Raw genomic sequence first — 16,823 nt, forward strand, 5'->3', positions numbered from 1 at the left:
TCCGCCTGCCTCGGCCTCCCAAAGTGCTGAGATTACAGGCGTGAGCCACCACGCCCGGCCCTAAGTTGTCTTATGTTTGTTATCTGGGGCACACAGGGTAGGCCTGGTGGCATGGGGCGCCCCTGGCAGATTTGAACTAATCTTAGGTGAGTGTGCGGCGCCCCCGCGTGGCGCCTGGCGCAACAACATGCTGGGTTCTCATGCTTGGGCCAGGCGCCCACGTGGTCTCCAGTTCTCCCTCTCCGTTGGCCTATTGGTGCCCTCCCACCGCACTCCCGCTCTTCCGCTGACCCACCCCGTAACGGCAACAGCCCTGCCCCTTACCCTGTCTTAGGTGCTCAGTGGACACGCAGGATCACGGGTCATCAGCCCCGACATGCGCGCGCGCGCGCGCGCACACACACACACACACACACACACACACACACCTCTCCACGCCTCGCAGCGCTTACAGCTCCGCCCAACACAAAAGATCCCCAGGTTATTTTATTGCTGTACTCAGAGGTCAGTTAATGCCCCCGGCCGCCTCTCCCTCCCCTCGGCGGTAGCTGAGTCCTCTCCTGGGGCTCGTGAACCGCACCGGGTCCGAGGGTCACCGCCGCATCTCGCCGCCGGGGGCGCCCCCGCTTCCCCTCTCCGCCACCGGGCCAGCCAGGGTCCGAGGCCCGCAGGCCCCGGCTGGGAAGACAGGTCTGGAGAGGCCGCTCCGGGTCTGGAGGGAGGGGAGGTTCTCCGGAAAGGGGTGGCGAGAGAACCCCGCCACGACTCCCAAGCTTCGTCGCGCGCGCTGGAGGGGACACGGTGGGCGCCTAATTCTCGGCGTAGCAGTAGGTCCCATAGGCTGCCTGCTGGGGCCTGGGGAAGCCGAAGCTGCGTACTCCGGGATCCGGGAGCCCCCCGCAGCGCGGCCGCGGCGTGATGATTGGGAAGCGCACACTGCCGTCAGCCAGCCAGCCGCCGTCGCACTGGTCTAGCCCCGAGAACTTCCAGGCGGCGTAGAGGTGCCCAACCTTGGCCACGACGGCGCCTCGTCGCCGGCACGCCGCGTGGGCTTCAGACAGCGTCAGCCGCCCGGGCACGAAGAACACTTGACCTGGGGACCACAGCGGGTCACCGACCGAAAGTAGGGTAGGCGGGGCGAGGCGGGGCGGCTGACTCCCAGAAGGCGGAGTTGGGGGGCGGGGCCGCAGAGGTGCTGGAGCGAGCTTGGGTACTAGGAGTGGGGGGATCGAGGCAGAAGTGCAGGGAGGGTTTGGAGAGGTGGGCTGGAGCCCAGGTGGACGGGCGAGCAGGCTGATGGAGGGGCGGTGCCTTGGAGGGACCTGGAGACCCTGCCCTGATCTCAAGCTGAGGTCCACTCCTCGCCCCCCACATTTTTCAGACCCCGCCCCAAGACCCTGCCTTCGCCCCGCGTTTCACCTGCCAGCGCGGAGGTGAAACAGAAGGCGTCGTAGCGGTCGCGCATCCGGTCGCGGGGCCCGTAGCTGCGGATCCCGGGCCGGCCTCGGCCGCCGCACGGGGCGCGCGCAGTGAGCACAGGATAGCGCACGGAGCCCTCGAGCAGCCAGCCCGCGTTACACCAGTCCAGACCCTCGGTCCAAGCTGGCGGGAGACGGCGGGGGTCGGGGATGAGAGGCGTCACAGGCAGGAGCCAGACTGAGCTCGCCTGGCGCCCTCTCTCGGGCCCCTGAGACAGCTCTGCGGGGCCTGGGAGGTGCTGGGTTCGGCCGCTCACCCTGGTAGAGCTGGGAGTAGGTGGCCAGGCGTCCGTCCTGCTCCTCGCACGCTTGCTTCGCTTCGTAGTAATTGAACTGGTACCGGCCCCGGCTGGGTTGGTACGGAAACACGACACCTAGGGGGTGGCGGAGAGCCTGGGGAGGGCCAGCAGATGGGAGCGGAGGGGGAGGAAGGACGGCGCGGCCTGGGAGAGGGAGCTGGGGTCCCCGGGGGTGAGGGGGAGACACTGGAAAGGAGCCCTGGGAGACCCAGGCGAGGCGGTCCCGCCTGCTACAGAGGAATGGGGAGGGAGTGGAAGGGCCTCACCTTCCAGACTCAAGGTCAGCGCCACGCTCTCGTCCTCGATGCCATTGATGAGCTCGCAGCGGTACCGGCCTTCGTCCTCCAGGCGCACGCCAGCGATGACCAGGGAGGCGTCTAGCCGATGCCCCCTCCGCATCCTGGCGCGCCCTCCCAGGGGCCCATACCCCCGGGCGTGCAGTCCGTTGGTGACGAGGATCAGAGTTTCCTGGAGCTCCCCAGGCTCCACCTTGCTCCAGCGCACCTTATAGCTAGGAGGCGTGGTGCCCAAGACGCAGGGCAGCGTGGCCGTGGCCCCACGATGAGAGTGAATGACCTCGTGGATGGGGGGCAGGAGGTAGTGGGGGCCCGGGTGGGATGCTGAGCAGAGGGGGCCACAGTGGCAGGAACCCCCGATCCTCATTGCTCCAAGTGCCCATCAGACCCTGCTCCCCAAATGCTTTCTCCAGAGCCCCCCAACCCTCTCCTCCATTGCTTTCTCAGCAATGACTTTCACTCCCTGAGTACCTGCAACAACTGCCCTTTCCCCTTTCCCCACCCTTGCAGCCTCCCCAAGTTTCCCCAGATTCTGGCCTGGGCTGGGGTCTTACCTGGGTCTCCTTGGCCTTTGTGGAAGATGGTGAAGGCCCAAAGAAGAAAGCAGCAGAGTGTGGGGAGGGTGAGCCCACCTGGCATGATGGGGGGCAGCCCAGCACTGTCTGCAGGGCACAAAGAGTGGGCAGTTAGGACTGGGGCAAAAGGGTGGGGAAAAGCAGGGTTGTCAGTGAACTCCCATCAGAGATTCCTAGAAGGGACTGTCCAGTTGGAAGCCACCGGGGCAGAGAGAAGGGGTAGGTGACAAAAGGAAGGTGATGAGGGGAGGAAGGCAGTAGCAATCCTCTTCCTCTCCCTCTCTTCCTCTGTCACATCCTCTCAGCCTGCAGGTACTAATTTAGCATCTCCTCTACCTGTCCCCTTCATCAAAAGTGCTACTTCCCAAGCTTGCCATCTGGACTGCCAGCTCGTCTCTATCCTCTCCCAGCACCCATTCTCCATCTTGAAGCCAAAGTCAAAATGATCTTATCACTCTCCCGCTTTTTTTTTTTTTTTTTCTTGAGACAGAGTCTTGCTCCATATTCCAGGCTGGAGTGCAGTGGCATGATCATGGTTCACTGCAGCCCCTAACTTCTAGCCCCAGGTGATCCTTCCACTTCAGCCTCCTGAGTAGTTGGGACTACAGACATGTGCCACCACCCCAGCTAATTTTTTCTTTTAAGTTTTTAGTAGAGACAAAGTCATGCTGCGTTGACAAGGCTGGTGCTGGGATTACAGCAGGCGTGAGCCACTGTGCCTGGCCTTGTCACTCTCTTGCTTGAAAGTGACTCCCGGTTGCCCCAAGGATAAAATCCAATCTCATAACCACAGCTTCCAAGGCTGTCTATAATCCAGTTGCTCCCTGCTTCTCCAGCATGGCCCCCACCTCACCTCTTACCACTTTGGCCCCTGCACTGTGCCCCAGACATGCTGGACTTCTGGCAGTTTCCCACACAGTCCAAGTTTGCACTCATTTCCTTTCCTTTGTGCCTGCATTGGTTGCACAGGCCTCACCTCCTTTGGGAAACCTTTACTCACCCCCAGTTTTCCACACTGTAGTGCACTGTGATCTGCTGGACTGGGGACCTTTGTTTTTGAGATAGGGTTTCACTCTCTTGCCCAGACTGGAGTGCAGTGGTATGATCATTGCTTACTGCAGCCTCGCCCTCCCAGGCTCAAGCCATTCTCCCATTTCAGCCTCCTGAGTAGCTGGGACTACAGGTGCACACCACAATGCCCCACTAATTTTTTTTTTCTTTTCTATTTTTTGTAGAGATGGAGTTTCAAAATGTTGCCCAGGCTGGTCTTGAACTCCTGGGCTCAAGTAATCCTTCTGCCTTGGCCTCCCAGAATGCTGGGATTACAAGCATGAGCCACCACACCCAGCCAGGACTGTTTTTGTCTTACAAGTACTTTTATTAGCACCTAAACTTAACAGTGTGAATTTGAACATAATATGTATCCGTATATAGACTATATCAAGGAGGTTTTCCAGAAATTACGAAGTTAAAAAATATAAAATTATAAAGTTATTTTTAAAAACTACTTTAAATGCAATTATCTATTTCAGTACAGTAGTTGATTTCCCCCCTTTTAAAATTTTTTAAAATAAGATACAGGGTCTTACTATGTTGCCCAGGCTGGCCTCCAACTCCTGCGCTCAAGCAATGCTTCCACCTCAGCCTCCTAAGTAGCTGGAACTGCAGGTTTGAGCCACTGCACCCAGCTCCTCCTTTTTTGTATCATTCTTTTTTTTTTTTTTTTTTTTCTGAGACGGAGTTTCACTCTTGTTGCCCAGGCTAGAGTGCAATGGCACCATCTCAGCTCACTGCAACCTCCGCCTCCTGGGTTCAAGCAATTCTCCTGCCTCAGCCTCCCGAGTAGGCTGGGACTACAGGCACCCGCCACCACTCTGGGCTAATTTTTGTATTTGTAGTAGAAACAGGGTTTCACCATGTTGGCCTGGCTGGTCTTGAGAACTCCTGACCTCAGGTAATCCACCCTCCTTGGCCTCCCAAAATGCTGGGATTACAGGCATGAGCCACCGCCTCCGGCACCTGTTGTATCATTCTTATCCCCTTGACCTTAAAAAAAAAAATTGGACTAGGCCAGGCACAGTGGCTCACGCCTGTAATCCTAACACTTTGGGAGGCCGAGGCAGGTGAATTACTTGAGGTTAAGAGTTCAAGACAAGCATGGCCAACATGGCGAAATCCTGTCTCTACTAAAAATATAAAATTTAGCTGGGCATGGTGGCATGCACCTGTAATTCCAGCTACTAGGGAGGCTGAGGCAGAATTTCTTGAACCCAGGAGGTGGAGGTTGCAGTGAGCCGAGATCGTGCCACTGCACTCCAGCCTAGGAGATAGAGCAAGACCTTGTCTCAAAAAAAATGAAGACTTCTCGACTTCACTGTATTCATTTTCCAAATTTGGCTCCTCTATTTCCTAATTGCATGACTATGCATAAGTTAATTATCATGCACAAGTTACTTAACCTCTCTCTGCCTCAGTGTCCTCATCAGTGAAATGTGGGGAATAATAGCACACCTACCTCACTGAGTAGTTGTGAGGAGCAAATGAATTGATATATGGAAAGCGCTTGAAATAGTGTCTGGAATGTAGTAAGTGCTGTGTATGTGTTGGCTGTTATCTCCAGTTCCCAGCATAGTTTCTGGTACATAGTGGTGTTAAATAAGTGTGTGTGGCTTAATGAATGAACTTTCATTAAGGATTCATGAGAAGACGGGATGGGGAATGGGGAAACGGAGGAAGCACCCTGAGAAGTCACCAGAAATCTAAAGAATGGAGCTCCATCTTCCTGTAAATGAGGACCAAAGACCAGCTTGCCGTAGGAGAAACGGAGGTTAGGCACAGAAAACTTCTCAGTGGTTAAAAGTGAAAGTATCTGGGATGTGAACATGAGCAAGAGAACACTTCTTTATAGGAGAACTTGGTAAGTAAGAGTGATCATGAGGACTGAAATTGACTGAGACCAACAATGATAGCTCAAATGAATACCTTTAAAATTGAATGTGCCTGACACTGCTCTAAGCACTTTACATGCATATTTTTATATTTACTCCTCCCAGCAATCCTGAGGCAGAAACAATTATAAATCCTATTGTACACATGCTGAAACCAAAGTGCACACATTTTAGGAAATGAGGTCACACAGCTGGTAAGAGGACGGGTTTGCTGGGATTTGAATCCAGATCTGACAGTGAGGCTCAAGCACTTAATCACTAATCTATATTTCTGTATTTCAAAACAAGTGCACACACATGCTCTTCATACCCCTTAGAGAAAATACGAGTAGTCAGCAGCTCCATTGCCTACCAGTTAGAAGCTGGTCTCTTCACAGAGACGGAGGGAGCAGAGCTTAGCAGCTTTTTGTCTTGCTTGAGGAAGAGGTTCTGGATGAAGGTTTTGCCAGGCTCCTGGGAGTTCCAAGCACCTTAAAACCCTGGGACTTGAGCACCTGTTCAACACAGTTGCTCCTTTTGCACCTTTGAGGAAAAGCTTCTGTCCTGTGCTCGAAGAAGAAGCCAAGATGCCAAGAACGACCCCCTCCCCCATCAGTCCACTCAGCCTTGTTAAGAGACCTGTGTCCAGCCCTGTGACTGTATCTGTGGAAATCACTATTCTGGGACTAGCGGAAGATGCTGGGCTTGGGATGAGGGCTGGGAACCCATGAAGGGCAGTGGAATAAAGGGAGCAACCCAGGAATGATGACCTGGAAGAGTGCAGAAAGTGAGGTGCTTCATTGTTTCTTGATGCCTTTGGACCAGAGAGGTGCAGGTTGATCGGTGGATATGAAGGTGTTGGACTGATGAGGATGGGGATAAACTCTAAATGTGGCTCAAAGATCTATAATGCCAAGCTTGAGCTGCCTCCCTTTCCATATGCACCTCATGTAAGCAGCATCCCCATCTCCCCTCTCCCCACAACAGAGTACTCACCTCTGCCCTCTGGTGCCTGACTGCGCATTGCCTTTGCAAACGGACTCTCAGGTGGGAACCATCCAGGACTTTGAGCTGCTTCAGGAAACCGGACCTCTTCTGTACAACCCCCCTGTCTGTCTGTCTGTCCTTTCCTTCTCAGTCCCCACCCCATCGGAAGCACAATTTCCCATTGTCTCTGTCTTTTCCCCTATTGTTGAATAACAGGGCCCCTTTCTTTATTCTGTGGGTAATGGCAATGAAATGTCAACAGCTGGGGATGTGGGATGCAGGACCGGCTGGCACATACCACCGGAAAAGGGCCTGGGTTGGGGGCGGTCTCAGAACAGGAATTGACATCCCCAAGAAGAAGAGAATAGGGCGAGGGGCAGAGAACGGATGGTGAAAAGGTTGAAATGGAATCTCTCTCAACACTCCAAACTACAGGGCTCTAAAGAGATTTTGTCTAAGGCCAGGGGAAAGGCTGGGCTCCATGAGGGCAGAGGGAGTGGCTAGCATTGCAATAGGAGAGATGGAGATTAGACAGTAAGGAGGATTTTTCATGTTCCCTGGGGAGGAACATGAGAATTTCTGAGGATAAAGGACTTTGGAAATCTCTCCAAAAGAGAGGTTATCTTATTGGTTCCCTAGTATTCTACCTCTTCCCTCAGCGCAAATAGATAACATTTTTAAAATACTCAGAAGGGGATCCTTAGTCTTCCTGGATGGAAATTCACTTTTTCTAAAGTCCTTTTTTTTTTTTTTTTTTTTTTTTTTGACATGGAGTCTGTCACTGTCACCCAGGCTGGAGTGCAGTGGCGTGATCTCGGCTCACTGCAAGCTCCGCCTTCTGGGTTCACGTCATTCTCCTGCCTCAGCCTCCCAAGTAGCTGAGACTACAGGCGCCCGCCACCACGCCCGGCTAAATTTTTGTATTTTTAGTAGAGATGGGATTTCACCGTGTTAACCAGGATGGTTTAGATCTCCTGACCCCGTGATCTGCCTGCCTTGGCCTCCCAAAGTGCTGGGATTACAGGCATGAGCCACTGCGCCTGGCCTTTTTTTCCTTTTTTTTTTTTTTTAAGACAAGGTCTCCATCTGTTGCCCAAGCAGGAGTGCAGTGGCCCAATCATTGTTCACTGCAGCCTCGAACACGTGGGCTCAAGAGATCTTCCCCACTTAGCCTCGAAATTAGCTAGGACTACAGGTGCACACCACCACACCCGTCTAATTAACTTTTTTTTTTTTTTTTGAGATAGTCTGGCTCTGTCACCCAGGCTGGAGTGCAGTGGCGCCATCTCGACTCACTGCTCTGCCTCCTCCTCTTACCTCAGCCTTCAGAGCAGCTGGGACTACAGGTGTGCACCACCATACCCAGCTAATTTTTGTATTTTTTTGTAGAGATGGGGTTTCACCATGTTGCCCAGGCTGGTCTCGAACTCCTGGGCTCAAGCAATCTGCCCACCTCAGCCTCCCAAAATGCTGGGATTACAGGCATGAGCCACCATGCTGGGCCTAATTAAGTCCATTTTAAAACCTTTCCATTGCGGTATAATTTACATACAAAAAAGTCATTGAAATTATGTGTATAGCTAAATGAATTTTTACCTGTGTACACTTAATGTACACAAGTAAAAACCCACCAGATCAAGATATAGAACATTTTCAACAATGCCGAATAGGCCCAGTTGTTTTTGTTTTCTATCAGTGCAGAGGGAGGGCTCCCTCGACCTGCCTCTGTAAACAGCCATTTAGAAATGTTTTGAGCTTTGAGTTCCATTTTAGCCTTATTTTCTCTCTGCTGTAGCCCCATGAAAGTAGCTTTGCATTATTAAAACCATATAATTTCATGTTTTGTGAGTTAAAAATTAAAAAAAAAAAAAAATGAGGCCGGGCACTATGGCTCACGCCTGTAATCCCAACACTTTGGGAGGCTGAAGTGGGCGGATCACCTGAGGTCAGGAGTTCGAGACCAGCCTGGCCAACATGGTGAAACTCTGTCTCTACTAAAAATACAAAAATTAGCCAGGCATGGTGGTGTGTGCCTGTAATCCCAGCTCCTTGGGAGGCTTGAGGGGAGTGAATCCCTTGAACTCGGGAGAAGGAGGTTGCAGTGAGCTGAGATTGTGCCACCACGCTCCAGCCTGGGCAAAAGAGTGAGACACCATCTCAAAAAACACAACAAAACAACAAAAAAATACCCTTTCAGAACTGGAGGAGACCTCAGGATGCTGAACATTTACTAGAGGAGGAGATGGAGATGAAGGTGGCTTGCCCCAAATCACACACCATACAGTCGTTGAGTCAAGCCTAGAAGTTTCTGCTTTTTCTGCTAATCCTCTTCTGCCTCTCTCCTTGGCCGTCCAATTCAGACAAGCTCCAGGTTTTCACTAGGGTCATATCTAATAACAGGAAGCCACCGTGAATATACTTTCTTTCTTTCTTTCTTTCTTTTTTTTTTTTTTTTGAGACAGGGTCTCACTCTGTCACCCAGGCTGGAATGCAGTGATACAATCATGGTGCACTGCAGCCTCGACCTCCCAGATTCAAACAGTCCCTCCCATCTCAGCCTCTCAGGTAGCTGGATGCACAGATGTGCACCACTACACCCAGCTAAATTTTAAAAATTATTTGTAAAGACAGGGTCTCCTTGTCTTCCCCAGGCTGCTCTAGAACCCCTGTACTCAAGTGACGGTCCCACCTTGGCCTCCCAAAGTTGTGGGATTAGAGGCGTGAGCCACTGTACCCGGCCAACTATACTCTTGAGAGATCTGATTGGCTATCTTTTTCCTATCTACTCCATCCCTGTTCTTAAGCGCTTCCCTCCTCCTCCCACGACTGTCTCTCTCATGAGAGAAGACAAATAGCCCCCTGTCTCCTTGGACAGGACACCCTGATCCAGTGCATCTGATTGGCTTCCTGCCAACTCAAACAAACAGCCTCCAGCAGAGGGAGGAGTAGATATAAATGGCTGCACAGCCTGGTCACTGCGTCCATTCCCAGGCTCATTTCTCCACAAATTTACTGCTCCTTTCTCCACAAATCACTTCTGAACTGTGGCTTGGAAGTCTCTGGTATGCAAATCCATAAAAGGCTGAGTTTGATGGGGAGGAAAGCCTAGAACTATTTGATAGATGCAAAAACAACCCAGTGAGGATTGAATGAGAAAGGAACAGACAGGAATACATATAATGAATAGCCAAACTGTGTTTAGTTTACTCAAGGTCACTTTCATTCTCAGTTTCCCCCCAGACGCTAAAACGCGAGTAGGGTGAGATGGCTGAGGCAAGCTGGGGTCTCCTCACTGACCCAGCATCTCTGAGGAAGGGCTTTGTCAGTCCTATACCTACTGACCAGAATGTGGTGGAGTGATTCCAGACAAGCATGGAGTCCCGACATCTTCTCTAACACCCACGTTCAGCTTCCACCATCCAAGCAGGTTCAGCTGGCCAGTTTTCCTGACCCCTGGTGATGGCAAGCATGGTCCCAGTTTATGACTAGGATTGTTGTGTGAATGACTGGAAGGGTTGGCAAGACGACACTTTAGGGAGGACTTCAAAAGGAGTGACTCTCTCTGGTCTTTCTCTTTCCAACATTTTTTTAATAATTTTTTTTTTAAAGATGGGATCTCTAAAAATTTTTTTAAGAGATGGGATCTGGCCGGGCGCAGTGGCTCACGCCTGTAATCCCAGCACTTTAGGAGGCCATGGCGGGTGGATCACGAGGTCATGAGTTCAAGACCAGCCTGGCCAGCATGGTGAAATCCTGTCTCTACTAAAAATATAAAAAGTTAGCTGGGCATGGTGGTGCGCACCTGCCCAGCTACTCGGGAGGCTGAGGCAGGTGAATCACTTGAACCCAGGAGGTGGAGGTCGCAGTGAGCCAAGATGGCACCACTGCACTCTAGCCTAAGCGATAGAGCAAGACTCTGTCTGAAAAGAAAAAAAGAAAGAGAGAGAGAGATGGGATTTGTCTCTGTGGCCCAGAACTGCAGTACAGTGGTGCGATCATTGCTCACTGCAGCCTCAAACTTCTGGGTTCAAGTGATTCTCCTGCCTCACCCTCCTGATTAGCTGGGACTACAGGCGGGCACCCCCATGCCTGGCTCTCCAGCATTTCTCCAGGGCCAAAAGGCAGCAACATCAAACTCAGCCTGATGCTTTATTTGTACACTCACCTAGACTCCACTCCTGACCACATATAGAGGCCTGGAGTATGCAAGGCATACTCCCCAGAGCGTGCAAGGTAGAACTCTGCAGTACAAACCTTTATAGCTACTGGGCATAGGAGACCTTCTAGTAGAGGACAGGAGGCTTGGGTTCTAGTTACAGTTTTGCCACAGTGTCACCTTCGGTGACACAGGCCCAGGCTTCGCCGCTGGGCCTGTTACTTCATCTGCACAATGGAAACTCAATTCTATTTAAATTATTTTCTGAAGGGCCTCAGTCTGCAGAGACACAGAAGCAAATGACTTTATGAAGCTCCTGACTGTATGAAGTTCTCAGTCAAACAGAATAGCACCTCTTCTGCCCATCTCAGAAGTAGATGAGGGTAAAGTGAAATAATGGAAAGCACAAGGAACAGTAAAAGGCAAATGTCAAGAAGCTGTTTGCAAAGTTACCAAGACGTAAAATTAGATTTTACTTATTAATAATCGTGTCACTTGTCATTCTGTTTATAACGGTCAGTTCACTGCTGATATTCAAGTGGACCATTTAAACTGTATTTTTGCTCAACTATCCCTCCAAATAAATATCTCAAGATCCTGACTGTTTATTTTCTTAGCCCATCTTATTCTCCCAGGCCTCAAAGCTTGGTGTCTCACAACCCTAGCTTGTCTTCTCATTCAGGTCAGTCTAGGCGTCTGGCTTCAGTTTGCACAGATTCTCACTCCCAGTCTCATATTGGTCAAACAAACCCAGAAGTAAAATCTACAAGTATTAATCGACCATTCTCAGAATAGGATTGGAATAATTTTAAAAAGGGAACTCTGGCCGGGTGCTGTGTTCACACCTGTAATCCCAGCACTTTGGGAGGCCGAGGAGGGTAAATCACGAGGTGAGGAGCTCGAGACCAGCCTGGCCAACATGGTGAAAGCCATCTCTACTAAAATTACAAAAATTAGCCAGGTGTGGTGGTGCATGCCTGTGATCCCAGCTACTCGGGAGGCTGAGGCAGGAGAATCGCTTGAACCAGGGAGATGAAGGTTGCAGTGAGCTGAGATTGCGCCACTGCACTCCAGCCTGGTGACAGAGTGAGACACCGTCTCAAAAAAAAAAAAAAGTGAACTCCATCTTATAGCTGTATGCTCTTTCACATGGGAGAAATAAACTCTATCACAGTATTATTATTCCCATTTTATAGACCAGGAAACTGATGTCCAGAAAGGGTTAGTAAGTTAGCAACTTGTTCAAGTTCCTATACTTACTAAGTAACCCAGGTACATGAGTTCTTCTTTGCTGTGAAAGAATCATTTCTTGAAACTTGGAAAAGGTAAAATGAGGATTTTTTGGTTTCTTGTTTTGTTTTTTTGATATCACACTAGAGCATTTTTTCTTTTTTTTTTTTTTTTTTTTTTTTTTTTGAGACAGAGTCTCGCTCTGTCGCCCAGGCTGGAATGCAGTGGCCGGATCTCAGCTCACTGCAAGCTCCGCCTCCCGGGTTCACGCCATTCTCCTGCCTCAGCCTCCCGAGTAGCTGGGACTACAGGCGTCTGCCACCTTGCCCAGCTAGATTTTTGTATTTTTTAGTAGAGACGGGGTTTCACCGTGTTAGCCAGGATGGTCTCGATCTCCTGACCTCGTGATCCGCCCGTCTCGGCCTCCCAAAGTGCTGGGATTACAGGCTTGAGCCACCACGCCTGGCCAGCATTTTTTCTTTTTTCTTTTTCTTTTTTTTTGAAATGGAATCTCACTCTGTCACCCAGGCTGGCGTGCAGTGGCATGATCTTGGCTCACTGCAACCTCTGCCTCCTGGGTTCAAGTGATTCTCCTATCTCAGCCTCCCAAGTAGCTAGGATTACAGGCATGCTCCACCATGCTCAGCTAATTTTTTGTATTTTTAGTAGAGATGGGGCTTCACCATGTTGGCCAGGCTGATCTCGAACTTCTGACCTCAAGTGATCCACCCGCCCCGGCCTCCCAAACTGTTGGGATTACAGGCATGAGCCACTGCACCTGGTCTAGAGCATTTTCTAATAAGCTTGCTTGATACTCATCTGACTCTCCCAGGGAATGTGACTTTGTTGTCACAATACATTTGATAAATAATCTACAACTTACAAATGCACCGACATTTATAGTCCTGTCGGGTAAAGGCTAACCTGCAGAACTTGATAAAATCATAGGGTTTTATTGCCCAATTGAGAAGTTAATCACAAAGGGGTTTTATTGCCCAATTGAGAAGTTAATCACAAAGGGGTTTTATTGCCCAATTGAGAAGTTAATCACAAAGGGGTTTTGGTTTTACCATCCTAGAAAGTTAACCAGTCCTATATCTAAATTATCAATCTAATTTTGACAAATCTTTTCTTTTTTTTGAGATGGAGTCTTGCTCTGTTGCCCAGGCAGGAGTGCAGTGGCGCATTCTTGGCTCACTGCAACCTCCGCCTCCCGGGTTCAAGCGATTCTCCTGCCTCAGCCTCCTGAGTAGCTAGGATTACAGGTGCCCACCACCACACCCAGCTAATTTTTTTGTATTTTTAGTAGAGACAGGGTTTCGCCATGTTGGCCAGGCTGGTCTCAAACTCCTGACCTTGTGATACGCCCGCCTCAGCTTCCCAAAGTGCTGGGATTAGAGCGTGAGCCACCACGCCTGGCCTGACAATTCTTTTCTTATTGACTGTTTAAATTCCTATCTCTCAAATGCTCCTCAAAGCAGCTCTTTTGTCTCCTTATTGGTTCTCTCATTAATGAGTTAAATAAAATGATGACATGAGTTAATGAATAACAAAAAAGTTTGAGAATTGTGTTTTTCCACTTCTTAACTTCCCTTTATCGAGGGCAACACACTAGCACCCTCTGCTTCCCTTTAATAATAAATCCACTGGCAGAATTACTGCAAGAGTTTTTAGGAAGCTAAAACTCTTGGAAGGGTAGGATCACTTTGTATCTCCAGCATGCAAGGAACCAGCTATGAACTCCAAGATGAAGTGACCATTATCAGCAAGACTCCTCTGCAAGGCCTTCGCATAGCTAAGGACATCCTTTGCTGTTTGTTGCTCCCATGGGCCACCATTTCCTGCTCCTCAGTCCCACTAGCAACATCAAAGAGACTTTAGGTGCACCCATTTGTGCTTCCTCCGGGAAGCTTTCCTTAACAAAAGCAAGAAACAGGAGCCAGGAGCAGTGCCATGTGCTTGTGGTCCCAGATACTTGGGAGGCTGAGGCAGGAGAATTACTTGAACCTAGGAGTTTAAAGCTGCAGTAAGCTTTGATTTAGCCACTGCCCTCCACTCTGGAAGGCAGAGTGGGACCACTCCCCACTCCAAAAAAATACCCAAACAAAAGGAAGAAGCAACTTAACAGCTTCACCTGGATATACCAGGCATTCAGAAAATGTTTACTGGCAGGGCGGTGGCTCACACCTGTAATCCCAGTACTTTGGAAGGCGGAAGTGGGTGGATCACCTGAGGTTGGGAATTCGAGCCCAGCCTGGCCAACATGGTGAAACCCTGTCTCTACTAAAACTACAAAAATTAGCTGGGCATGATAGTGGGCACCTGTAATCCCAGCTACTGGGGAGGCTGAAGCAGGAAAATTGCTTGAACCCTGGAGGCAGAGGTTGAAGTGAGCCGAGATCATGCCGCTGCACTCCAGCCTGGGCAACAGAGCAAAACTCCGTCTCAAACAAAACGAAACAAAACAAAAACTCAGAAGATATTTACTGAATAAATAAATAAAATTGAAGTTTTCTTCCAATTTCTGCAAGTTTAACAAAAAGGCAGTATGATGTAGAGGTTAAGTTCCACAGGCTCTGTTCCTTCTTTCCCTGTGCGCAAAACAAACTAACAAAAAAGTTCCATAGCCTCTGGGTTGAATGTCTAAGCATAAATCTCAGCCCTGCTACCTACTAACCGGGGAACATCATTAGATAACTTACCTACCTTCTCTTTGTTTAATTGTTTTCATCTGAAAATGAGGATAACAACAGCATCGATATGCAGAACAGTGATTGGCTCATAGAAAGTAATCAACACATTTTAGGGATTATCACTGGTAGGGGAAGAAGTTTCAAAGGGAACAGAAGCAATCAAAACACAGAGAGCTACTGATTGATTGAAGGGATCACCTGTTGTTGCTATTGTTTTGGCGCTTTTTTTTTTTTTTTTTTTTTTTTTTTTGAGACGGTTTCACTCTTGTTGCCCAGAGTAGAGTACATTAGTGCAACCTCGGCTCACTGCAACCTCCGCCTTCCTGGTTCAAGCAATTCTCCTGCCTCAGCCTCCTGAGTAGCTGGGATTACAGGCTCCTGCCACCACGCCTGGCTAATTTTTTTGTATTTTTAGTAGAGATAGGGTTTCTCCATGTTGGTCAGGCTGGTCTCGAACTCCTGACCTCAGGTGATCCGTCCGCTTCGGCCTCCCAAAGTGCTGGGATTACAGGTGTGAGCCCCCGCACTCGGCCTCCTACTTTGCTTTTCCACCTAATAATATGATGTGAGCATTTGTCCTATCAGCACATGACATCAAATTCTCTCATTTTTCATGTCTGCATAGTATTTCAGTGGGTGGCTGTAGCATTATTTACTTGTTTGTTTGTTGTTGTTGTTTGAGACGGAGTCTTGCTCTGTCATCAGGCTGAAGTGTGGTGGCGCGACCTCAGCTCATTGTAACCTCCACCTCCCAGGTTCAAGCAATTCCACTGCCTCAGCCTCCCAAGGACCTGGGATTACAGGCATGTGCCACCACGCCCAGCTAATTTTTTGTATTTTAGTAGAGACAGGGTTTCACCATGTTGGTCAAGACAGTCTCCATTTCCTGACCTTGTGATCTGCCCACCTCGGCCTCCCAAAGTGCTGGGATTACAGGCGTGAGCCACGGCACCCAGCTGCTATTTGTTTGTTTGTTAACTTTTATTTTATGCTTAGGGGTACATGTGCAGGTTTGTTCTATAGGAAAAGTCCATGTTGTGGGGGTTTGGTGTATAGATTATTTTGTCCCCCAGGTAGTAAGCGTAGTATCTGATAGGTAGTTTTTCAATCCTTACCCTCCTCCCATTCTCCTCCCTCAAGTAGGCCTGGTGTCTATTGTTCCTTTATTTGTGTCCATATGGAGCATAATTTACTTAATGAGATGCCTATTGATGAACATTTAGGTTGCTAAAGGTTGCAACAACTAGTTATCTGGAAAAAGGAAACAGCAGATCTATAACTCTCCTTAAACTAAAATCCAGAAGGCTCGAAAACATAAATGTAAAAATAAGGCCATGAAAATGCCAGGATGAATCATAGAATAATATTTTTTTAGTTGGAAGACTACTTGGATTAATTTTTTTACTGATTACACAATGATCCACTTAATTGTAGATAATTTAACAAACATATCAACATTAAAAAGTGAAAAGCGGCCGGGCGCGGTGGCTCAAGCCTGTAATCCCAGCACTTTGGGAGGCCGAGACGGGCGGATCACGAGGTCAGGAGATCGAGACCCTCCTGGCTAACACGGTGAAACCCCGTCTCTACTAAAAAATACAAAAAAAAAAAAAAAAAAAACTAGCCGGGCGAGGTGGCGGGCGCCTGTAGTCCCAGCTACTCGGGAGGCTGAGGCAGGAGAATGGCTTAAACCCGGGAGGCGGAGCTTGCAGTGAGCTGAGAACCGGCCACTGCACTCCAGCCTGGGCGACAGAGCGAGACTCCGTCTCAAAAAAAAAAAAAAGTGAAAAGCCCCCTTAATCTTACCACATAGAGAAAATTACTTTTAGTCTTTTGTTGTCTTGCAATCTTTCAAGGCATTTGTAGACATTCATATATGATGTGCATGAATATATTTAGTCATGATTGAAATGGTAACATGTAATAAGGCAGAGAGCCAGCAGGTGGAGCAAGAAGGCTGTATCCCCAGCGCTGAGGGCCCCCTGCAGCGTTCTGGGCGCTGCACCTGGCTCAGGTCCTGTGGATGTTTAGGGGATCACCAGGTGTCTGTGGTGGAGAATGCGCAAAGATAAAGATGCTACAGCAGAGCCCTCAAAGCTCTGGGGGCATCCTTCAGACACAGCGCTTCAGACCTCTGCTTTTCCTGTGTTCAGCTAAGCTCTTGTTCGAAGGGAGAATGAAT

General features: G+C 49.5%; 1 protein-coding gene across 1 annotated transcript; it reads right to left on the reverse strand.

The window, feature by feature from the left end:
• Positions 1-468: 468 nt before the first annotated feature.
• HAPLN2 (hyaluronan and proteoglycan link protein 2) lies at positions 469-6,872 on the reverse strand. The gene is made up of 7 exons (XM_010356410.2): positions 6,572-6,872; positions 5,949-6,090; positions 2,628-2,735; positions 2,044-2,397; positions 1,736-1,852; positions 1,420-1,602; positions 469-1,093 (listed from the first exon to the last, which is right to left on the reverse strand). Exons 3-7 carry the CDS (start codon positions 2,710-2,712, stop codon positions 810-812), a joined length of 1,023 nt encoding a protein of 340 aa, XP_010354712.1. The 5' UTR covers positions 2,713-2,735; positions 5,949-6,090; positions 6,572-6,872; the 3' UTR covers positions 469-809.
• Between the last annotated feature and the right edge of the window lie 9,951 nt (positions 6,873-16,823).

This window comes from Rhinopithecus roxellana, chromosome 8 (genome assembly GCF_007565055.1).
Source record: "Rhinopithecus roxellana isolate Shanxi Qingling chromosome 8, ASM756505v1, whole genome shotgun sequence".
In the NCBI taxonomy this organism is placed as follows: Eukaryota; Metazoa; Chordata; class Mammalia; order Primates; family Cercopithecidae; genus Rhinopithecus; species Rhinopithecus roxellana.

Coding starts and splice junctions, on each gene's coding strand:
- HAPLN2 (XM_010356410.2), bottom strand. CDS start 2,712: ATGCCAGGTGGGCTCACCCTCCCCACACTCTGCTGCTTTCTTCTTTGG. Junction 2,398..2,627: donor CAAAGGCCAAGGAGACCCAG/GTAAGACCCCAG, acceptor CCCTCTGCTCAG/CATCCCACCCGGGCCCCCAC. Junction 1,094..1,419: donor TTTCACCTCCGCGCTGGCAG/GTGAAACGCGGG, acceptor TGTGGTCCCCAG/GTCAAGTGTTCTTCGTGCCC.